The sequence below is a fragment of the Coregonus clupeaformis genome, chromosome 33, assembly GCF_020615455.1.
Source record: "Coregonus clupeaformis isolate EN_2021a chromosome 33, ASM2061545v1, whole genome shotgun sequence".
NCBI lineage: Eukaryota > Metazoa > Chordata > Actinopteri > Salmoniformes > Salmonidae > Coregonus > Coregonus clupeaformis.
This window is the reverse complement of record NC_059224.1, coordinates 10346190-10370781: the sequence shown is the minus strand read 5'-3', so window position 1 is coordinate 10370781 and position 24592 is coordinate 10346190. Positions and strand designations below refer to the sequence as shown.

Sequence of the window (24592 nt, the reverse complement as noted above, 5' to 3'; positions counted from 1 at the left end):
TTTTGTTACATTACAGCCTTATTCTAAAATTGATTAAATTACTTTTTATACTCCATCTACACACAATACCTCATAATGACGAAGCGAAAACAGGTTTTTATAATTTTTTGCAAATGTATTACAAATAAAAACAGAAATACCTTATTTACATAAGTATTCAGACCCTTTGCTATGAGACTCGAAATTGAGCACAGGTGCATCCTGTTTCCATTGATCACCCTTGAGATGTTTCTACAACTTGATTGGAGTCCACCTGTGGTAAATTCAATTGATTGCACATGATTTGGAAAGGCACACACCTGTCTATAAAAGGTTTCACAGTTGACAGTGCATGTCAGAGCAAAAACCAAGCCATGAGGTCAAAGGAATTGTCCGTAGAGCTCCGAGACAGGATTGTGTCGAGGCACAGATCTGGGGAAGGGTACCAAAACATTTCTGCAGCAATGAAGGTCCCCAAGAACACAGTGGCCTCCATCATTCTTAAATGGAAGAAGTTAGGAACCACCAAGACTCTTCCTAGAGCCGGCCAAACTGAGCAATCGGTGGAGAAGGGCCTTGTTCAGGGAGGTGACCAGGAACCTGATGGTCACTCTGACAGAGCTCCAGAGTTCCTCTGTGGAGATGGGAGAACCTTCCAGAAGAACAACCATCTCTGCAGCACTCAACCAATCAGGCTTTTATGGTGGAGTGGCCAGACAGAAGCCACTCCTCAGTAAAAGGCACATGACAGCCCGCTTGGAGTTTGCCAAAAGGCACCTAAAGGACTCTCAGACCATGAGAAACAAGATTCTCTGGTCTGATGAAACCAAGATTGAACTTTGGTCTGAATGCCAAGCGTCACGTCTGGAGGAACGCTGGCACCATCCCTATGGTGAAGCATGGTGGTGGCAGCATCATGCTGTGGAGATGTTTTTCAGCGGCAGGGACTGGGAGACTAGTCAGGATCGAGGGAAAGATGAACGGAGCAAAGTACAGAGAGATCATTGATGAAAACCTGCTCCAGAGAGCTCATGACCTCAGACTGGGGTGAAGGTTCACCTTCCAACAGGACAACGACCCTAAGCACACAGCCAAGACAATGCAGGAGTGGCTTCGGGACAAGTCTCTGAATGTCCTTGAGTGGCCCAGCCAGAGCCTAGACTTGAACCCAATCGAACATCTCTGGAGAGACCTGAAAATAGCTGTGCAGCGACGCTCCCCATCCAACCTAACAGAGCTTGAGAGAATCTGCAGAGAAGAATGGGAGAAACTTCCCAAATACAGGTGTGCCAAGCTTGTAGCATCATACCCAAGAAGACTCAAGGCTGTAATCGCTGCTAAAGGTCCTTCAACAAAGTACTGAGTAAAGGGTCTGAATACTTATGTAAATGTGATATTTCCGTTTTTTTTATACATTTGCAAAAATGTCTAAACCTGTTTTTGCTTAGTCATTATGGGGTATTGTGTGTAGATTGATGAGGGGAAAAAAACTATTTAATCAATTTTAGAATAAGGCTGTAACGTAACAAAATGTGGAATAAGTCAAGGGGTCTGAATACTTTCCGAATGCACTGTGCAGATACACACACACACTCCTCACATCTGCATTGAACTTACCCTTCTTTATTGATGTCGCTCTCTTTCTCTATCCCCTCCCCCTACAGCAGGACATGCCGTGGAAGGTGCGGAGGTTTGCTAAGCTGGACATGTCGGCCCGTCTGGAGCTGCAGTCTGCACTGGATGCTGAGATCAGAGCCAAACAGACCATCCAAGACGAACTGAACAAAGTCAAGGCCTCCAACATCTCCACTGAGTGGTACATCCACTGCTGCTCTTACTTAGTTACTTCTACTTTTAAACTCTTACTTAGTCTAAGAACTACACTGAGACTACACTGAATCTTTATTTTTCCAAAAGGGAACATGGGATGCCAGGCACATTAAAATGCAGTACATTGCAATCTGTCAAGAAAGTGCACCTAAACCACCATTGCTCTATTACGCTTGCATGATCTGATTTGACATTGTTGACATTCTCTTGTTCCTCCATCCTCCTCTCTCCTCAGTAAACTGCAGGAGTCGGAGACTAAGAACCAGGACCTGCTGGCTGAGATCGAGAGGCTGAAGAAGGATACAGAGGAGTTCCGCCTGCGCAGGGGTGAGACTGGAACCATCACCTCTGACCTGTGTTACTCCTCTCCATACCATCACCTCTGACCTGTGTTACTCCTCTCCACACCATCACCTCTGACCTGTGTTACTCCTCTCCACACCATCACCTCTGACCTGTGTTACTCCTCTCCATACCATCACCTCTGACCTGTGTTACTCCTCTCCACACCATCACCTCTGACCTGTGTTACTCCTCTCCACACCATCACCTCTGACCTGTGTTACTCCTCTCCATACCATCACCTCTGACCTGTGTTACTCCTCTCCACACCATCACCTCTGACCTGTGTTACTCCTCTCCACCCCATCACCTCTGACCTGTGTTACTCCTCTCCACACCATCACCTCTGACCTGTGTTACTCCTCTCCACACCATCACCTCTGACCTGTGTTACTCCTCTCCACACCATCACCTCTGACCTGTGTTACTCCTCTCCACACCATCACCTCTGACCTGTGTTACTCCTCTCCACACCATGTATTCTATTTGAGTGCCAACCTTTTTGTTTTTCAATGGAATAACTGGACCAACTAAGAAACTTTCAACGTACGAAGCTGGGAGAGCACAACAGTTTTCCACTTTCTCTGTGCTAAAGCCTCTTCTAGTACAGCATGCTGATGTGATGTTTGTCTCTGGTGTGGTTGTCTTGTGTAGGTGTGAAACACCAGGACTCCCAGAACTCTTTCCTGGCCTTCCTCAACGCCCCCACCTCAGCCCTGGACCAGTTCGATGTAAGTAACCATCCTTCAGACTTTACAGACAGAATGTCTCTTAATAATCTGTTCCCAATTCCACTGTCTCTGATCCATTTAAAGATGAGAGGAATTCTTTAATCAACCTTTATCTTTTTTTGTGTGTGTGTGGGTGTTCCTTCCTTCACTTAAAAAAAAAAAAAACACCGATTTTGTTCAGAACATTCATTTTATTTTATTAATTTAGTTTCTTTCATTTGTATGAATATTTGACATCTTGTTTTTATTTGGCTCTCCTTGTTTTCATGTTCTGCTCCATCAGGACTCTTTCTCCTCATCCTCTTCCTCTTTAATTGAGTTTTGGGAAGACGTAAGTTTCTGTTGGGCAGTGGGTGACGTGTGTCTGTGGAGCTATAGGCTGTAGATAGACTATAAGCTAACTAGTTGTTTTCTGTTGGGCAGTGGGCGACGTGTGTCTGTGGAGCTATAGGCTGTAGATAGACTATAAGCTAACTAGTTGCTTTCTGTTGGGCAGTGGGCGACGTGTGTCTGTGGAGCTATAGGCTGTAGATAGACTATAAGCTAACTAGTTGCCTCATAAAGAGAGTGGTGATGTCATTTGATCCAGTGTGAGTTCGTGAACCGTACCCCTCTGTGTTCGTCTGTGTGCGTGTCTGTGAGCATCATAGCTAGTCCTGTGTGAGTTGATGGGCCTACTAGCCAATGAGTCTTCTGTGAATGTAGTAGTAGATCAACATTACCCAGTCTTTGGCTATGTCTCGATTTTCCACATTTCTCCCAAAGTGTCATGAATTTAAAAGCATAGGATTGGCATAAGAATTGGCTAGAGCAGGGCTCTCCAACCCTGTTCCTGGAGAGCTACCCTCCTGTAGGTGTTCTCTCCAACCCTGTTCCTGGAGAGCTACCCTCCTGTAGGTGTTCTCTCCAACCCTGTTCCTGGAGAGCTACCCTCCTGTAGGTGTTCTCTCCAACCCTAGTTGTATCAACCAGCTAAGTATTAGAATCAGGTGTGCTAGATTAGGGTTGTAGTGAACCTACAGGACGGTAGCTCTCCAGGAACAGGGTTGGAGAGCCGTGGGCTCGAGGGAGTTTCAACCGTTTGTTAAATCAATTTGAGAAGGTGTGCAAATGCACACTTCAGAAAAAGGGTGGATAACTGTGACGTAGCCATTGAGTGAGAGTTTGGGCTCCTTGGCTTTTAGCTAAGACTTCAAGTGGAACTGACAGCATGTCATATATGAAACAAACACACAATCATAATATCAGTAAAAAAAATCAAATTCCCAGTTTATGCTACAAAACCAACTTTATATGAGGCATAGTTGGCAGAATAGATGGAAGCAGTTCAATGCATGATCAATGTACTGTAATTCACCAATACATTTCTTGGTAGTCCAACAAATATTGCTATTAGGTTGTAAATCACAGCTGGCCTGGTACATTGTTTGCTCCCTCCAGCCATTCGGGATTCGGTTTTAATGACTCAATATTTTAAACAAAAACTGACTAATGTAACTAAGGCTGGGAATGTCAATACAATGAAACTAGCAAGGGCAATAATCACAAGTCAGTCATAACGTGGCTAATAGTCTAGCTTATCTATTTTTGTAGCAATTTATTTAGCGAGCTTAAAACATGCAGCCTAACATTAGCTAGCTAGCTTCTGGGAGGATGACATGTCATTGGACGAGTGGGTGAGTGGCCAACTTTTCCCCCCCATATATTTTTCTGTGGCTATAGCTAGAGTTGTAGGTGTCATTTGGTTAGCTAGCAAGAAATGTGACTCACTTTGCTAGCTAGCTATTCTGAACTTGAATGACTGTTATCCACAGTTAGCATATCTCTTAGTTGTCAATCAACTGTATTTGGCATCGATCAAAAGGTCAGGGAGGCAGGCAAGTTCCCATTCAATTATTAAAACGTGGGTTGGGACAAGCATGCATTGGCAAGCAAGCTGCAGAAGGGAGAGCCGGCTACTATTCCCCATCGTTTATCAGTGCAATTTTGACGGCCAACTACAAGCTGAAAAAGTTTGAGAGGGTTTATCTACTGTTTCCTCATTAGATTTTAGCTATTTCGCTCTGGCTAACATTAGTTGTTGATCTTGTTGTGGTTGATGTGTATAGGCAACTGAGGGTGAGCGAGCCAACCTTTTCATTGTTGTTTGATCAATGTAAGAGAACTCCCGTGGTATTTACATATTTGCAGAAATCCATTCCGGTGTATTTTGTGGCTTTTTGGCAAATGCTGCCTGAAGATCAGACGCTGTTGCTACTGCCTGTAAACACACAGTCAAAGTGAATGATGACAGGCCCTTGTGACAAATGGCTTGTTTGCATATAGGCCTACTGTAGCTCTGATTTGACTATTGCGCACCGGTCTGTGTAAAGTCCGGTCCTGGGCAAGACAGATGTTTTTGTTAGGTTTTATTTACTGCAGTGTCTATTAATTGTCAAAACGCACGGCTGCTTTCCCACTCTATATTGCTGTAGATATTTCACAAATGCCTTACTCTATGTCATTCCCAAACATTATATGAAAGTATGAAAACTATAAAATTACCATATCTAAGTGGTTACATGTCAGAAAAGGCCTCATATCCTTCCTGGGGGTGTACAGTGCCTTCAAAAAGCATTCACATTTTGTTGTGTTACAGCCTGAATTCTAAATTGATTAAATATTTTTTTTCTAACCCAACTACACACAATACCCCATAATGACAAAGTGAAAACATGTTTTTAGACATTTTTTCAAATGTATTGAAAATGAAATACAGAAATATTTTATTTAAATAAGTATTCACACTCCGGAGTCCATAATTTGTAGAAGCGATTACAGCTGTGGGTCGTTCTGGGTAAGTCTCTAAGACCTTTCCACACCTGGATTGGACAATATTAGCCCGTTTTATTATTTTGTTTATTCTTCAAGCTCTGTCAAGTATTTTTGATTCTGGATCATTGCTAGACAGCCATTTTCAAGTCTTGCCATAGATTTTCAAGATTTAAGTCAAACTTTCACTAGGCCATTCAATGTCGTCTTGGTAAGCAACTCGGGTGTATATTTGGCCTTGTGTTTTAGGTTATTGTCCTGCTGAAAAGTAAATTAGTCCCCCAGTGTCTGTTGGAAAGCAGACTGAACCAGATTTTCCTCTAAGATTTTGCCTGTGTTTATAGCTGTATCCCGTTTCCGTCACAACCATTCAACTCTGTAACTGTTTTAAAATCACCATTGGCCTCATGTTAAAATCCCTGGGTGTATTGATACACCATCCAAAGCCTAGTTAATAACTTCACCATGCTCAAAGGGATATTCAGCGTCTGCTTTTTTTTTCTTCTTTTTTTTTTACACACATCTACCTTCTTTGCAAGGCATTGAACCCTGGTCTTTGTGGTTGAATCTGTGCTTCAAATTCACTACTCGATTGAGGGACCTTACAGATAATTGTACTGTATGTGTGGGGTACAGAGATGGTGTAGTCATAAAAAAATCATGTTAACCACTATTATTGAACACGGAATGAGTCCATGCAACTTATTATGCAATTTGTTAAGCACATTTTTACTCCTGAACTTATTTAGGCTTGCCATGACAAAGAGGTTGAATACTTATTGACTCAAGACATTTCAGCTTTAAATGTTTTATTAATTTCAAAAATGTTCTGCAAACAAAATTCCACTTTGACATTATGGGGTATTGTGTGTAGGGCTGTTGCGGTGACTGTATTACCGCCACACCGGCAGTCATGACCGCAGTAAAATTCCATGTGACCTTTGAGTCACGGTAATCTCCTGTTATGCACTCAGGACGTGCTTCAGTATTACGCAGCTTACTAACAACCATCAGGTCCTAATGGCCTGGTACTCAGGGCTGTATTGTCCCGCTAACCACTGACATCAATGCAAATGCAATCGAAAATCTCATCAAACACTTATCATCAAAACAGTATCATGCTTTTAAAACTCACCTCACTGTGATTATCAATTTGAAGAAAGAAGTTCAACAACAGGTTGAAACTGAGTGTAAAACATGGTCGATGTGTATGTTGTTTCAAAGCCTAACACAACCAAATGGACAGCGCTTTCTAAGGTGATGATTAATTCAAAACACCATATGCATATTATGCACAGGCTTATGAGCCCAAGCCCCCCCCCCCAAAAAAAAACTGTATTATGATTGTGCCATTATACAATAGCCTACCGCATATTAGGCATTGCAGAAAAACATAAAACAAAACTTATTTAAGATATCTTTGGTACATAATTGGTCTAGCCTGTACTCCAAAATAAAACTAATTTGAGTAATCGCCTTTGAGTGTGGACTCGATTATTATGCATACTGGATGGACTGGTTACCTTATGTTACGCTCCAATATTTATATCCACTAGTCTGGGAGAGAACGGAATGGGAAAGATATCCTTTCTATTTTATTCAGCTAAATTCAATTATATTATTCTTACTATAAAATCATATAATATAAAATAATGGCATGGGACTTAAAAGCATATCTTGTCAGCTAAATGAACAAGCCTACAGCCTATGGCATGGAGCATAGCCAGATAACATACAGTAGGCCAACTCGTATGCTGTTCTTCAGAAATACATTTTCTTCAAATCATAATGTTTATTTAAAACGAACTAAAATATATAATGGATTTATTGTAATAGAGTATATTCAATTGATTTATATAAAATAAAATGTAGTGTTGCAAAGGCGGCATCAGCGGCTTGTATGCAGCTTGGAGGCCTGGAGATATTAAACGTGTTTATGTTAACAGTCAATTACTGTGACACCGGCAGTCTTTTGCATGACAATAACCGGCGGACAAAATGTCATGACCGCCACAGCCCTAATTGTGTTTACATTTTGAATTCAGGCTGTAACACAATAAAATGTGGAAGAAGTTAAAGGGTGTGAATACTTTCTGAAGGCGCTGTATATGAACAGATTTTAATAAAATTTCATGTTGCTAAAATGCTGTCAGTTCCACTTTAAAATAATGTTTGTCGACTGAGAGGATTCCTTCCATTTTGTATTTGTATTTATTAAGGATCCCCATTAGTTCCTGCCAAGGCAGCAGCTACTTTTCCTGGGGTCCAGCTAAAATGAAGGCAGTAATATACATTATAATACAATTTTTAAACATTAAAATACATTTTACAACAGATTTCACAATTCATGAAGTGTGTGCCCTCAGGCTACTACTCTACTACAAAACGCCATCCAGGTGTACGTGTGTGGATAGTGTGTATGTTATGTGTGTTTGTACCTGTGTGTGTGACTCTTCACAGTCCTCGCTGTTCCATAAGGTGTATTTTTGTGTTTTTCTAAATCTGATTTTACTGTTTGCGTGAGTTACTTGATGTGGAATAGAGTTCCATGTAGCCATTCACTATACAGACATTCTTTAAAGTCATACTTGGCTTTGAGTCCAGACACTACAGAACATACATCTGTTTAATACCCTGTAATGAGCTTCCCTTCCACACAGTAGTACTATCACGAGTTCCCCTATTAGGCCTAGAGACTGCATCCCAAATGGCACCCTATTCCCTTTGACCAGGGGCTCTGGTGAAAAATAGTGCACTATGTAGGGAATAGGGTGCCATTTGGGACGTTGACAGAGATGACCCAATCCAGGCAGTGACCTTCAGTGCAATGTGGAAAGGACATCTTCAACAGATAGATAGGCTATCATTCCTTTTTAATGTGTCCTATTTAAGAGCCACTTCAGACTTCTCAATGTTTACATCTCTCCAATTCTCCATCCCCCTCTCTGTCTCTCTCCCCCCACTGAAGCGCTCTCCATCCGTTGGGCCAACTAGCAAAGGCAGACGTGTAAGCTAAGCAGCAGTTCTGTGCTTGTTATTTTGTCTGTGCCCAATCACCCTCTGAATCTCAATCCTGTCTGTTGCATGAATGGGAATACATTGTCTGTGTGCATGGGAAAAAGCAACCTTGGACTTTCAAATAAGTTCTATCAAATGCTTCCTTGTAAGGGGTCTGTTACTGTGTGTTTCTAAGGCATGGTGTATGGCCTGCACTGTAGTCCTCCAGTAAGCTACAGTAACCTAGCCTATATGTTGTTGTCCTCCAAGTGGCTTTGTGGATTTCCCCAAACCAAAAGCATGGTTTATGGTGGTGCTGTTCTCTCTGGTGGTACAGTCAGCATGGTCAAAAGGTGATGTGTACCGCTCTTGTCATATGCATGGTTCATGGGTTTGTGGTCCAACCTTTAGGCTTCCTAATGACAATTGACCAATGGGATGGTCAGTCCTATATCTACTACGTGTGTCTCAGTTTTGAGAGCATGGCGCTTGCAACGCCAGGGTTGTGAGTTCAATTCCCACAGGGGACCAGTATGAAAAAAGTATGAAAATGTATGAACTCACTACTGTAAGTCGCTCTGGATAAGAGCGTCTGCTAATTGACTAAAATGTAAATGTAAAATGTATGACCACAATCCCCATTTACCTTTATAATATTGTGCATCTACCTGGTTCAATGGATTTCTTGCTTTTCCCTCTAAGCATGGATGGTGCTTTTTGGTCTCTCTTGGTTTCCTTACTTTCTAACAACTCCCGAACACCATTTCTTCTATGTCCAGCAACACTTCTTTCTTTCTACCTTGCTCTCTCTCTCTCTCTCTTGCTCCCCCCCAGGTGGACTCGGTGGATAACTTCACTCCCTCCAACACCCCATCCAGGGACGAGGACTCCAAGAAGTCTCGCTCACGGTCGCCCTCCATGGCCAGCGACGTGGAGCCCATTGAGGTGAACCCTGAACTTTGACCACTACGCTGGTTTCCCGGCCATAGATTAAATAGGTATATATTGTGCTGTACTCAAATATTTGTCTTTTCCCTCCCTCCAGTTGATAGACCACCCCCCACGCACAGTCCAGACCCCCACCATGCGATCAGGAGGCTATGGTAGTATCGGCCGCTCATCACCCAAGGTAAGACCTGACATCCTTCTAGACTTCCCAAATACCCTTCTACTGTTTTAACCACAGTCAATACTTTGTAATGTCAATCCCATGGACCCGACGAAGACCAGGCTAAGATTAAAATGCTTACCGTTGCTGTATTTAAATAAAATGTCACTTTTTAATGTGTGTGTGCGTGTCCTTTCTGTATTTGTCCTATGTGTTTTGACCGGCCCTCTGTTCTCCCCTGTTTGTCCCATGCAGCCCAAAGCCCACCAGTTTGTGGTGAAGTCCTTCAGTGCTCCCACCAAGTGTAACCAGTGCACCTCTCTGATGGTGGGACTCATCCGCCAGGGCTGCACCTGTGAAGGTAGGAGAAGAGGAGAGAGGGGGAGAGAAAGGGAGAGTGGATAAAAGGGGGAGGAGGAGGAGAGAGGGAGGAAGACAGATGGGAGAATGAGGAGAGCGGGGGAGAAAGGGAGGGAGACTGGGATTTGAGAAAAGGGAGTGAGGGAAACTGAAATGGAAGGAGGAGAAGAAGGCAGGATGGAAGCAGGAAGCGGGACTAGACTGAGGTGTTGGTACATTCTCTTTTGATGCGTGACGTGGCTATAATGGATATAACCCACTCATTCTCTCCTGTCTGGTCCTGTAGTGTGTAACTTCTCATGCCACGTGACATGTGCTGACAAGGCTCCAGCGGTGTGCCCCGTGCCACATGACCAGACCAGGGGGCCGCTGGGCATCGACCCTCAGAGGGGCATCGGCACTGCCTACGAGGGACACGTCAGAGTACGTATGACACAGAAGATTGTTTGTTTATGACCTCTTTTAAAAACTTTGGGTTGACATTTCCTGCTGGAATAAGTCCCTACCTGTGAATTAAAGTGCACATTTAAAAACGTATATTTTACCTTGTATGTATAGCCTCTCTATCTCCAGAGGCTGACCTGTGTGTGTTTGTGAGGTTTGCCTGTTAATGGTGTGTGTATAATAAAATATGTCTCTGTCTGTAGTACTGGGCTGGAACAAAACCCTGCACAACCAATAGCTCCCAAATACAAGGGTTTTTCACCACTGGCCATACTAGGTTGGGTCTATCTGGGAGACTGAAGTGTGTGTCTGTCCCTGTGTGTGTTCCCAGGTGCCCAAGCCCACAGGGGTGAAGAAGGGTTGGCAGCGGGCGGTGGCCGTGGTGTGTGACTTCAAGCTCTTCCTGTACGAGCTGGGAGAGGGCAAGACCACAACGCCCAGTGTGGTCGTCAGTCAGGTCATAGACATGAGGTAAGGACTACAACCTGAGCTCTGTCTGAACTACAACTCCCATAGATGGGAGAAAGCAATGGCTGCTTATCAGAATTACCTCTGGGTTTAGTTCTTTAGTTCACTCTCTCTCCTTCTTTGTTTTCCAGGGATGAGGAGTTTTCAGTCAGCTCTGTTCTGGCATCAGATGTCATTCATGCCAGTCGCAAGGACATCCCATGTATATTCAGGGTAAGCCTTTTATTCATGATTTTTGAATAAATGCATTTATACATTCATACGTTTACTCAGTGATTACTCCCCCACCTGTTCCACAGTCTTCAGATTTCTCAGCTTTTAACAGTACTTCTGCTTTTGTTGTGGGGAGGCCGTTCTGAAAGTTGTCTCCTCTGACCTCTAACCCCTCCAGGTGACGGCGTCCCAGCTCTCCCCCTCCTCCAGTCACAAGCCTTCCATCCTGATCCTGGCCGACAGCGACCATGAGAGGAACAAGTGGGTGGGGCTTGTCAGCGAGCTGCACCGCATCCTCAAGAAGAACAAGCTGAAGGAGCGTTTCGTCTACGTGCCCAAAGAGGCTTACGACAGCACGCTACCGCTCATCAAGACCACGCAGTCCGCCGCTATTATAGGTAGGTGGAGGACACACACACACACAGCCTCTTTATTTTGGCCATGTAGTAAGGAAGTAAATATAGGAACATGAACCAAACTCTGTATCTGACTTTAGTTTGTTGTATACAGCCATTACATGTTCTGCTGCAGTCTCCCTCTGTCATTACCAGGGTTCTAATGACCTCTCTACTGCAGAACAGATGGGGACAGACTTTATGCACCTCGATACCTAGCCCTGCAGTAGACTCTGAATCAAACCTACTCTTGTTGTTTTTTCTTCAGATCACGAGCGTGTTGCCCTGGGCAACGAGGAAGGCCTTTTTGTCATCCATGTCACCAAAGATGGTAAGACTTTAGCACCCACCTGGAGATGGTAAGACTCCAGCACCCACCTGGAGATGGTAAGACTCCAGCACCCACCTGGAGATGGTGAGACTTTAGTACCCACCTGGAGATGGTGAGACTTTAGTACCCACCTGGAGATGGTGATGCACTTTTCCCATTATGCAGTTGAATTCTCACCACATGTTGGCGATCACAGTGGAGTTTTTTTGTCAACTCTCTCTCCCCCTCCTCTCCCCCCCTCTCTCTCCTCCTCCTCCTCTACTTTCCCTCTCTCCCCTCCTCTCTCCCCTCCTCCTCTACTTCCCCTCCCCTCCTCTCTCCCCTCCTCTCCCCTCCCCTCCTCTCTCTCCTCCTCCTCTCTCCCCTCCTGACCTAACAGAGATCATCCGTGTTGGGGACAATAAGAAAGTCCACCACATTGACCTGGTCCCCCAGGAGCAGCTCCTAGCGGTCATCTCCGGCCGTAACCGTCACGTCCGTCTTTTCCCCATGGCCGCGCTGGACGGACGGGAGATGGACTCCTATAAGCTGGCCGAGACCAAGGGCTGCACGGCGCTGGTGTCCGGCTCTGTCCGAAACAACTCCCTCACTTGTCTGTGTGTGGCCATGAAGAGACAGGTCATCTGTTACGAGGTGGGTGGTGGGAGGTGGTAGCAGAAGGGATGGGGTTGGTGGGACTTTGTTTGTTAAGCACTTTTACCAGCCGTTTTTCTATGTTGTCGCTCTTAAGTATGTTACAAATTATGTAATATAACTTTGCTTATAAAATATATTTTAAGCAACTATATAGGCTCTATTTATGGGATTATGAAGGGTCGATTAAGCCTACAAATATTAAAGAATGAACTCACAATATAACAACATGATGGTTCTATATCTCCCAGGTGAACAAGAGCAAGGTGCGCCACCGCCGGCTGCGGGAGCTCCAAACCCCAGGTCCCGTCCAGTGGATGGGTCTCCTGAGCGAGCGGCTGTGTGTGGGCTACCAGGCTGGCTTCACACGCTACAGCGTCCATGGGGACTGTGTCCCGGTCAGCCTGCTGCACCCCGAGGACCACACCCTGGCCTTCATCTCCCAGCAGGCCCTGGACGCGCTGTGTGCCGTGGAGATCTCCTCCAAGGAGCTGCTGCTCTGCTTCTCAGCCATAGGGGTCTACGTGGACTCGCAGGGCCGCCGCTCGCGCCAGCAGGAGCTGATGTGGCCCGCCGTTCCCAACTCCGCCTGTGAGTTCTGAACCAGCACAACAGCCTTAAAGGCTAATTCTGCCACTTTTCAACCTCAGATCCTTCATCTCCAGGACAATACCAGTGTCTACATGTGTGAAACAGTGTATTTCTATGATCTGTGGTTAAACAGATCAGAAGAAAGGTCCTGAAAAAATGCTTCTCTGTGACATCACAGGGTAGGATTAAAAGTAAAAAACAGTGATTTTCAAAACCTGCAACGAGTTTCTAGCCCAAGGGAGGGTATTTTCTTGCTCCCCACGTCACCGCGCATTTCATAGTGTTTGAAAATCACTTTTTAAAATGTTTAAACTTTTGATGATGTCATCGAGTATAACTTTTTTGCTATATATTTTTTTCTACAAAACTTACAAATGTGCCGTTTTCACATGTTGACACTGGTATTGTGCTGGAGATAATGACAATGAGGTTGAAAAGAGGTGGAGTTGGCCTTTAACCTTTTCATAAACCAAGTATTTTATACAAGGTTTAATTTCCCCACTGTTTACAAACAACAGGAACAAAATCAAACAAAGTACACTACCATTCAAAAGTTTGGGGTCACTTAGAAATGTCCTTGTTTTCTAAAGAAAAGCATTTTTTTTGTCCATTAAAATAACATCAAATTGATCAGAAATACAGTGTAGACATTGTTAATGTTGGAAATGGCTATTGTAGCTGATTTTTAATGGAATATCTACATAGGCATACAGAGGCCCATTATCAGCAACCATCAGTCCTATGTTCCAATGGCACGTTGTGTTTGCTAATCCAAGTTTATCATTTTTAAAAGGCTAATTGATCATTAGAAAACACTTTTGTAATTATGTTAGCACAGCTGAAGCAATAAAACTGGCCTTCTTAAGACTAGCATCTGGAGCATCAGCAATTGTGGGTTTGATTACAGAATCAAAATGGCCAGAAACAAAGAACTTTCTTCTGAAACTCGTCAGTCTATTCTTGTTCTGAGAAATGAAGGCTATTCCATGCGAGAAATTGCCAGGAAACTGAAGATCTCGTACAACGCTGTGTACTACTCCCTTCACAGAACAGCGCAAACTGTCTCTAACCAGAATAGAAAGAGGAGTGGGAGGCTCCGGTGCACAACTGAGCAAGAGGACAAATACATTAGTGTCTAGTTTGAGAAACAGACGCCTCACAGGTCCTCAGCTGGCAGCTTCATTAAATAGTACCCGCAAAACAACAGTCTCAACGTCAACAGTGACTCCGGCATGCTGACCTCCTAGGCAGAGTTACAAATAAAAAGCCATATCTCAGACTGGCCAATAAAAATAAAATATTAAGATGGGCAAAAGAACACAGACACTGGACAGAGGAAGATTGGAAAAAAGTGTTAAGGACAGACTAATTGAAGTTTGAGGTGTTCGGATCACAAAGAAGAACAAATGAAAAGATGCTGGAGGAGTGCTTGATGCCATCTGTCAAGCATGGGGGAGGCAATGTGATGGTCTGGGGGGTGTTTGGTGGTGGTAAAGTGGGAGATTTGTACAGGGTAAAAGGGATCTTGAAGAAGGAAGGCTCTCACTCCATTTTGCAACGCCATGCCATACCCTGTGGACGGCGCTTGATTGGAGCCAATTTCCTCCTACAACAGGACAATGACCCAAAGCACAGCTCCAAACTACGCAATAACTATTTAGGGAAGAAGCAGTCAGCTGGTATTCTGTCTATAATGGAGTGGCCAGCACAGTCACCGGATCTCAACCCTATTGAGCTGTTGTGGGAGCAGCTTGACCGTATGGTACGTAAGAAGTGCCCTTCAAGCCAATCCAACTTGTGGGAGGTGCTTCAGGCTGCATGGGGTGAAATCTCTTCAGATTACCTCAACAATACATTTCCTATGCATTTTGCTATATTTCCTATTCAAACTCATTTCATGTATGTTTTCATGGAAAACAAGGACATTTCTAAGTGACCCCAAACTTTTTTGAACGGTAGTGTATATTGCTTCTGAATATGTTGAAAACTATCGTGTGGATGTCATGGACTGTCAGTCCTTGCTTCTAGAGCGGCTCTCTGAGAATTTGTGAGGGGTTACATTTCCCTAGCCCCATCCCAAAGCATTCCGGGGGCTGCCGTTTTGCTGAAAAACGAATCCCAGAATGTAGCTTTAAGCCTGAAGCTGATGTTGTCCTCCTTTCTCCTCACTAGGTTACAACGCCCCCTACCTGTCAGTGTACAGTGAGAATGCTGTGGATGTTTTTGATGTCAACACCATGGAGTGGATTCAGACCATCCCATTGAAGAAGGTGAGAGTATAGGACTGCAGATGTAACGGAGGGCCGTTAGTCGAATTGTTGTGTGTGTGCATGGTAGGTTTAACCTTTGACCCCGTTGCCTTCCTGAAGGTGCGACCTCTGAACCCTGATGGATCCCTGAACCTCCTGGGTCTGGAGACAGTGAGACTTATTTACTTCAGAAACAAGACGGCAGGTCAGTGACACGTAGGATAGGCCTCTAGACTGCAGGTCAGTTAGGAGAGGTGCACATCTCAATGATTATTATTACTACCACTGACTGAGTGTAATTCTCATTCTATTCCACAATAGGATTGTCGTTAAAAAAAAGAGATTGAAAAACAATGGGGGGAAAAAATGGGCCATATTGCTGCTGTTGACGACGGCGGCCATGTTGTTAATATTCCAGAGGGTGACGAGTTGGTGGTTCCTGAGACGTCTGACAACAGCAGGAAGCAGATGGTTCGCAACATGAACAACAAGAGACACTTCTCCTTCAGAGTCCCTGAGGAGGAGAGGATGCAGCAGAGGAGGTACACTACATTGTACACAACACTGCATGGTACACAACACTGCATGGTACACAACACTGCATGGTACACAACACTGCATGGTACACAACACTGCATGGTACACAACACTGCATGGTACACAACACTGCATGGTACACAACACTGCATGGTACACAACACTGCATGGTACACAACACTGCGTGGTACACAACACTGCGTGGTACACAACACTGCATGCTACACAACACTACATGGTACACACTATAGACGCTTCTCCTTCACTCTCCACAGGGGCATTCAGTGAGCTGATCCGTGTGTGTGTGTATCCCCTGTGTAGGGAGATGCTGAGAGACCCAGAGATGAGGAACAAGCTGATATCCAACCCCACCAACTTCAACCACGTGGCCCACATGGGACCTGGAGACGGCATCCAGATTCTCAAAGACCTGCCCATGGTAAGACAGACCACTACAGTCCATATCAGTCTGCTTTAGTCTATACTAGATCCTCAGGAAAGACCTGCCCATGGTAAGACGGACCACTACAGTCTATATCAGTCTGCTTTAGTCTATACCAGATCCTCAGGAAAGACAGAATACTACAGTGTGTCCATAGATTTCTGCTCGGTAGTTGTTCCTCCTTCGTCTGTGTTTGTACATGTGAATGTTTGTGTTTGTTGTCGTTTGTGATTTAATGTCACTGTGTTTACGCATGTGCATATGTGTGGTCATCATGTCTATATACGCTCTGGATAAGAGCGTCTGCTAAATGACTAAAATGTAAAATGTATATAAATTGTAGTATGCATACAGTGGGGAAAAAAAGTATTTAGTCAGCCACCAATTGTGCAAGTTCTCCCACTTAAAAAGATGAGAGAGACCTGTAATTTCATCATAGGTACACGTCAACTATGACAGACAAATTGAGAGAGAAAAAATCCAGAAAATCACTTTGTAGGATTTTTAATGAATTTATTTGCAAATTATGGTGGAAAATAAGTATTTGGTCACCTACAAACAAGCAAGATTTCTGGCTCTCACAGACCTGTAACTTCTTCTTTAAGAGGCTCCTCTGTCCTCCACTCGTTACCTGTATTAATGGCACCTGTTTGAACTTGTTATCAGTATAAAAGACACCTGTCCACAACCTCAAACAGTCACACTCCAAACTCCACTATGGCCAAGACCAAAGAGCTGTCAAAGGACACCAGAAACAAAATTGTAGACCTGCACCAGGCTGGGAAGACTGAATCTGCAATAGGTAAGCAGCTTGGTTTGAAGAAATCAACTGTGGGAGCAATTATTAGGAAATGGAAGACATACAAGACCACTGATAATCTCCCTCGATCTGGGGCTCCACGCAAGATCTCACCCCGTGGGGTCAAAATGATCACAAGAACGGTGAGCAAAAATCCCAGAACCACACGGGGGACCTAGTGAATGACCTGCAGAGAGCTGGGACCAAAGTAACAAAGCCTACCATCAGTAACACACTACGCCGCCAGGGACTCAAATCCTGCAGTGCCAGACGTGTCCCCCTGCTTAAGCCAGTACATGTCCAGGCCCGTCTGAAGTTTGCTAGAGTGCATTTGGATGATCCAGAAGAGGATTGGGAGAATGTCAAATGGTCAGATGAAACCAAAATATAACTTTTTGGTAAAAACTCAACTCGTCGTGTTTGGAGGACAAAGAATGCCGAGTTGCATCCAAAGAACACCTTACCTACTGTGAAGCATGGGGGTGGAAACATCATGCTTTGGGGCTGTTTTTCTGCAAAGGGACCAGGACGACTGATCCGTGTAAAGTAAAGAATGAATGGGGCCATGTATCGTGAGATTTTGAGTGAAAACCTCCTTCCATCAGCAAGGGCATTGAAGATGAAACGTGGCTGGGTCTTTCAGCATGACAATGATCCCAAACACACCGCCCGGGCAACGAAGGAGTGGCTTCGTAAGAAGCATTTCAAGGTCCTGGAGTGGCCAAGCCAGTCTCCAGATCTCAACCCCAAAACAGCGACAGCCCCAAAACATCACTGCTCTAGAGGAGATCTGCATGGAGGAATGGGCCAAAATACCAGCAACAGTGTGTGAAAACCTGTATATAACAAATACTTATTTTCCACCATAATTTGCAAATAAATTCATTAAAAATCCTACAATGTGATTTTCTGGATTTTTTTTCTCATTTTGTCTTTCATAGTTGACGTGTACCTATGATGAAAATTACAGGCCTCTCTCATCTTTTTAAGTGGGAGAACTTGCACAATTGGTGGCTGACTAAATACTTTTTTTCCCCCACTGTACGTGTTATTAGTATCATTATGTGAATGTGTGTATTCACTAACGTTTCTGTCTATCTTTGTGTTTTCATCTCATCTCCATAATCCATATACGTGTATCTTCTGTGTGTCTGTCTCTGTCCTCATCCTTCCCGGTCTGTCTCTGTCCTCTCCTGGCCGCTGACCTGTCTTAATGCAGAACGTGCGTGTTCAGGAGAGTCGTGCTGCAGGCTTCAGTGGCTCCGTCTCCATCCCCTCCATCACCAAGAACAGAGCCGAGCCGGGACGCTCCATGAGCGCCAGCAGTGGACTGGGCATCCGTAAGTACCACACTACCGAACACACTAGGCTTGATAAATAAAGAAATATTGTATAATAAAATGTATCAATAAAATGGGGGATTAAAATACCATTGTAAATATAGGCCTGGGTAGAGAAATGGAAGTGCTTGTTACTAGTGAAAAATGGAAGGTAGATTTAAATGCATTTGTATTGCCTGATACAAATTGTTCTCTCTTCCCTTCCTACCTCCCCCTCTCCCTACCCTCCCTTCTCCCTACCTCCCCTTCTCTGTCCCTCTCCCTACCTCCCCCTCTCCCTACCTCCCCCTCTCACCTTCTCTGTCCCTCTCTCTTCCTCCCCCTCTCTCTCCCCATCCCTCTCTCTCCCCGTCCCTCTCTCTCCCCGTCCCACTCTCTCCCCGTCCCTCTCTCTCCCCTTCTCCGTCCCTCTCTCTCCCCTTCTCCGTCCCTCTCTCTCCCCTTCTCCGTCCCTCTCTCTCTCCACTTCTCCGTCCCTCTCTCTCCCCGTCTCCGTCCCACTCTCTCTCCGTCCCTCTCTCTCTCCGTCCCTCTCTCTCCCCTTCTCCGTCCCTCTCTCTCCCCATCTCCCGTCCCTCTCTCTCCCCGTCCCTCTCTCTCCGTCCTCTCTCTCTCCGTCCCTCTCTCTCCCCTTCTCCGTCCCTCTCTCCATCCCTCTCTCCCCCCGTGTCTCTCTCTCCCCGTCCCTCTCTCTCCCCGCCCCTCTCTCTCCGTCCCTCTCTCTCTCCGTTCCCTCTCTCTCTCCGTCCCTCTCTCTCCCCTTCTCTGTCCCTCTCTCTCTCCGTCCCTCTCTCTCCCCTTCTCCGTCCCTCTCTCTCTCTGTCCCTCTCTCTCTCTCTCCGTCCCTCTCTCTCTCCGTCCCTCTCTCTCTCCGTCCCTCTCTCTCCCCTTCCCTCTCTCTCCCCTTCCCCTCTCCCTACCTCCCCCTCTCCCTACCTCCCCCTCTCCCTACCTCCCCCTCTCACCTTCTCTGTCCCTCTCTCCCTCCCCCTCTCTCTCTCTGTCCCTCTCTCTCCCCGTCCCTCTCTCTCTCCGTCCCTCTCTCTCTCTCCGTCCCCCTCTCTCTCTCCGTCCCTCTCTCTCCCCTTCTCCGTCCCTCTCTCTCCCCTTCTCCGTCCCTCTCTCTCCCCGTCTCCGTCCCTCTCTCTCTCCGTCCCTCTCTCTCTCCGTCCCTTTCTCTCTCCGTCCCTCTCTCTCTCCGTCACTCTCTCTCTCCCCGTCACTCTCTCCCCGTCCCTCTCTCCCCGTCCCTCACTCTCTCCGTCCCTCTCTCTCCCCTTCTCCGTCCCTCTCTCTCCTCGTCCCTCTCTCTCTCTCCGTCCCTCTCTCTCCCCTTCCTCGTCCCTCTCTCTCTCCGTCCCTCTCTCTCTCCGTCCCTCTCTCTCCCCTTCTCCGTCCCTCTCTCTCCCCGTCCCTCTCTCTCTCCGTCCCTCTCTCTCCCCGTCCCTCTCTCTCTCCGTCCCTCTCTCTCCCCTTCTCCGTCCATCTCTCTCTCCGTCCCTCTCTCTCCCCGTCCCTCTCTCTCTCCGTCCCTCTCTTTCTTCCACTATTCCATGTATTTTTCTCTCTCTCCAGGTTCGTCATCTCAGAATGGCAATGCGTTGAGGAGAGAGCTGTCCGGGGGTAGCTACAGCTCTAAGCGCCAGACCATGACCTCTCCCTCCGAGAGCTCCTTGTCCTCCGGAGGGGGTATGGACGGCTGCAGCGACGCACCCCTCTCCCAGTTCGACAGAGAGGTACGTGACCAGCCTAGCGTGCTCCCTCCCTAGGGTGCCTGGGTGAAGTGCACTTGATTAAGGCTACTAAAACTCAACTACTAACAATTGGGTAGAATTGTGTTGAATCGGCTGAATGTCTCAGATCAGATGATATACCATTAGGACTTAAAGTTGTTCTTATAAGTCGTATCTCGTAGTGTTCTGAGAGTTGTGTTTTGGTTGTGACAGTTAAGTGGATGGGTCTGAAACCACATTTCATGAATCATTTGAGCACAGTTGCTCTAAATATGACCAGGATCACTCAGGTGAGAAATCATGCCATAACAATACACAGAGTGAAAATACTCTAGCTGGTGACCAATGACGTGGAAGACCTATAATATACAATATATTAAACATATACGTAACTAGACATATCAAAGTGTTCCCCATAACTCTGCCCCCTCCTGCCCCCACCACATCCACCACCCAGCCTCCGTGTTCTCCTGCCTCTCGCCCTTCGCCTCATCCCATCCCTCAATCCGATTGGTTCCTGGCACCGGCATCCTAGCCCCTCACAGGGAACTCAATCGGCCCCCTACCCAACCCTGACCCCAGCTATGGTTATCTGCACATTGCCTCTCCCACCCTCAGCCTCAACCACCCACCCAGCCAGCCAGGTGTAGCTATAAGTCACCCTTAACTACTGATTCAGGGTCAGATAGTTCTTCATCCCCCTAATGGTCAGGTTAGAATTGGGGTCTAATAATCTGATCCTAGATGTGTGATTAAGAGCAACCTTTACCTCAAGCGTCTAGCCATCCTCCAGCAGGGATTATAGCCTTAGCTATCCTTCCTGCCTTTGGCTCCCTCTTCTGGCTGACTGTCTACCCTACCACCCCACCCTCCCTCAGACCTGGCTGACTGTCTACCCTACCACCCCCACCCTCCCTCAGACCTGGCTGACTGTCTATCCTACCACCCCCACCCTCCCTAAGACCTGGCTGACTGTCTACCCTACCACCCCCACCCTCCCTAAGACCTGGCTGACTGTCTACCCTACCACCCCCACCCTCCCTCAGACCTGGCTGACTGTCTACCCTACCACCCCCACCCTCCCTCAGACCTGGCTGACTGTCTACCCTACCACCCCCACCCTCCCTAAGACCTGGCTGACTGTCTACCCTACCACCCCCACCCTCCCTAAGACCTGGCTGACTGTCTACCCTACCACCCCCACCCTCCCTAAGACCTGGCTGACTGTCTACCCTACCACCCCCCACCCTCCCTCAGACCTGGCTGACTGTCTGTCCTACCACCCCCACCCTCCCTCAGACCTGGCTGACTGTCTACCCTACCACCCCCACCCTCCCTCAGACCTGGCTGACTGTCTACCCTACCACCCCCACCCTCCCTCAGACCTGGCTGACTGTCTATCCTACCACCCCCACCCTCCCTAAGACCTGGCTGACTGTCTATCCTACCACCCCCCACCCTCCCTCAGACCTGGCTGACTATCTACCCTACCACCCCCACCCTCCCTCAGACCTGGCTGACTGTCTACCCTACCACCCCCACCCTCCCCTCAGACCTGGCTGACTGTCTATCCTACCACCCCCACCCTCCCTAAGACCTGGCTGACTGTCTATCCTACCACCCCCACCCTCCCTCAGACCTGGCTGACTGTCTATCCTACCACCCCCACCCTCCCTCAGACCTGGCTGACTATCTACCGTACCCCACCCACTGTTCCTCATACCTGGCTGGCTGCATCGTGATTCGTGCCTGCCCCCATCTCACTCCCCCTCCACCCCGCTCCTCTACGCTCCCCCCAGCCCAGCATGTTGTTCTCTGGGCCGGGCCGGGTCGCTGAGTCTGTAACTCTTACCTCTCCAGTGGCAGGCGGTCTCGCCATCGGAGAAGACCCCTGATCTGAAAAGGGCTTTAAGGACCCTGCTTAGTAAGATGAAGGTAATGTCATACACACACACAACCGACCCAGACACACTGTATCCTCAACCACACACACACACACAACCGACCCAGACACACTGTATCCTCAACCACACACACACACACAACCGACCCAGACACACTGTATCCTCAACCACACACACACAACCGACCCAGACACACTGTATCCTCAACCACACACACACAACCGACCCAGACACACTGTATCCTCAACCACACACATACAACCGACCCAGACACACTGTATCCTCAACCACACACACACAACCGACCCAGACACACTGTATCCTCAACCACACACACACAACCGACCCAGACACACTGTATCCTCAACCACACACACACAACCGACCCAGACACACTGTATCCTCAACCACACACACACACAACCGACCCAGACACACTGTATCCTCAACCCCACACACACAACCGACCCAGACACACTGTATCCTCAACCACACACACACACACACAACCGACCCAGACACACTGTATCCTCAACCACACACACACACAAACCGACCCAGACACACTGTATCCTCAACCACACACACACAACCGACCCAGACACACTGTATCCTCAACCACACACACACACACAACCGACCCAGACACACTGTATCCTCAACCACACACACACACACAACCAACCCAGACACACTGTATCCTCAACCACACACAACCGACCCAGACACACTGTATCCTCAACCACACACACACACACACACACACACACACACACAGTTTTGAAGCTTTGCCCCAAAGCCACCATCAGTCCCCCTCCTGTCCACTGCACCATTTCAGCCCCATCAGCATCTGATGGCTATGTCACAGATGCCCTGCCCCCTGTGTCTCTGGCTAGAGGGGCGTTGCTCGTCCCCCTCTCCCCTGGCCTGCCCTAGTGTGGCTCCTCTCCCCTGGCCTGCCCTAGTGTGGCTCCTCTCCCCTGGCCTGCCCTAGTGTGGCTCCTCTCCCCTGGCCTGCCCTAGTGTGGCTCCTCTCCCCTGGCCTGCCCTAGTGTGGCTCCTCTCCCCTGGCCTGCCCTAGTGTGGCACCGCTCTTAAGTTCCTGATTTGGTTTTCAGAATGGTGTGTCACCATCCTCTACCCTGCATGTGTCTGTCTGTTTCCATACTGGCCCCTTGTGGCCTAACCCTGTGTCCTAAATCTTCCCCTAATCCTGTGGCCTTCCCCTAATCCTAATCCTGTGGCCTGCCCCTAACCCTAATCCTGTGGCCTTCCCCTAATCCTAACCCTTTGGCCTGCCCCTAACCCTAATCCTGTGGCCTTCCCCTAATCCTAACCCTGTGGCCTGCCCCTAACCCTAATCCTGTGGCCTTCCCCTAATCCTAACCCTGTGGCCTTCCCCTAATCCTAACCCTGTGGCCTTCCCCTAACCATAATCCTGTGGCCTTCCCCTAATCATAATCCTGTGGCCTGCCCCTAACCCTAATCCTAACCCTGTGGCCTACCCCTGTGGCCTGCCCAACCCATGTTTCTGATAATAACCATTACTGTTCTGATTTATTTATTGATTGATTGATTGATTGATACATCATCAGGAAGATACTATGGATACTGTGGCTCTCCTCTCTTATAGGCCATGTACCTCTCTGCCAACTACAGTAGTGCTGTGGTGGACAGCTGTAGCTCCTACAGCCGTAGCCTACTTAGAAATAGCCAGAGAAGTGAAACATGACTCTACTGTTTTGTCTGTGAGAAACAACTCCCTCACTCTACCTCCCTTAACGGGTTGAAAAATTCCCATAACTTTCCAAAAATGGCAAGGTTTTCCAGAAATCCTAGTTGGAAGATTCCCGGAATCAGGATGAAAGGAGCAGGATATTTCTGGAAAACCTGGCAATTTTGGGAAGTTACTGGAATATTGCAACCCTACTATACCTCCCTTCAGTGAAGGAGGGAGATGCTCTCAAACCTGGTTTCCCTAACTAGTGTCTCTCAATGCTGTCCACTACATTACACTGGACTATAGTAGGGGTGGCATATCATGCTGTCCACTACATTACACTGGACTATAGTAGGGGTGGCATATCATGCTGTCCACTACATTACACTGGACTATAGTAGGGGTGGCATATCATGCTGTCCACTACATTACACTGGACTATAGTAGGGGTGGCATATCATGCTGTCCACTACATTACACTGGACTATAGTAGGGGTGGCATATCATGCTGTCCACTACATTACACTGGACTATAGTAGGGGTGGCATATCATCATTTTGGAGGACCAACAATGTATGCAGGCTTTTGTTCCACCCCAGCACTAACACACACACACACACACACACACACACCCT

At 46.9% G+C, this 24592-nt stretch overlaps 1 protein-coding gene across 5 annotated transcripts in view; it reads left to right on the top strand.

Annotated features, from left to right (window-relative positions):
- Positions 1-24592, top strand: part of LOC121548619 (serine/threonine-protein kinase MRCK alpha) — a 95948-nt gene that overhangs the window by 66216 nt on the left and 5140 nt on the right. Inside the window, exons 20-41 of one of the 5 annotated variants that reach the window (XM_041860132.2) lie at positions 1644-1795; positions 2045-2136; positions 2806-2882; positions 3166-3213; positions 8662-8700; positions 9525-9635; positions 9736-9819; positions 10054-10159; positions 10445-10581; positions 10934-11073; positions 11202-11283; positions 11462-11681; positions 11947-12009; positions 12389-12642; positions 12894-13233; positions 15406-15503; positions 15603-15687; positions 15901-16024; positions 16341-16458; positions 18480-18600; positions 20176-20336; positions 22194-22268. In XM_041860132.2, coding sequence (XP_041716066.2) covers positions 1644-1795; positions 2045-2136; positions 2806-2882; positions 3166-3213; positions 8662-8700; positions 9525-9635; positions 9736-9819; positions 10054-10159; positions 10445-10581; positions 10934-11073; positions 11202-11283; positions 11462-11681; positions 11947-12009; positions 12389-12642; positions 12894-13233; positions 15406-15503; positions 15603-15687; positions 15901-16024; positions 16341-16458; positions 18480-18600; positions 20176-20336; positions 22194-22268 — 2727 coding nt within the window. The remainder of the gene's footprint in view (positions 1-1643; positions 1796-2044; positions 2137-2805; positions 2883-3165; positions 3214-8661; positions 8701-9524; positions 9636-9735; positions 9820-10053; positions 10160-10444; positions 10582-10933; positions 11074-11201; positions 11284-11461; positions 11682-11946; positions 12010-12388; positions 12643-12893; positions 13234-15405; positions 15504-15602; positions 15688-15900; positions 16025-16340; positions 16459-18479; positions 18601-20175; positions 20337-22193; positions 22269-24592) is intronic. The other 4 variants (XM_041860134.2, XM_041860133.2, XM_041860136.2 and 1 more) reach the window with 4 other exon arrangements.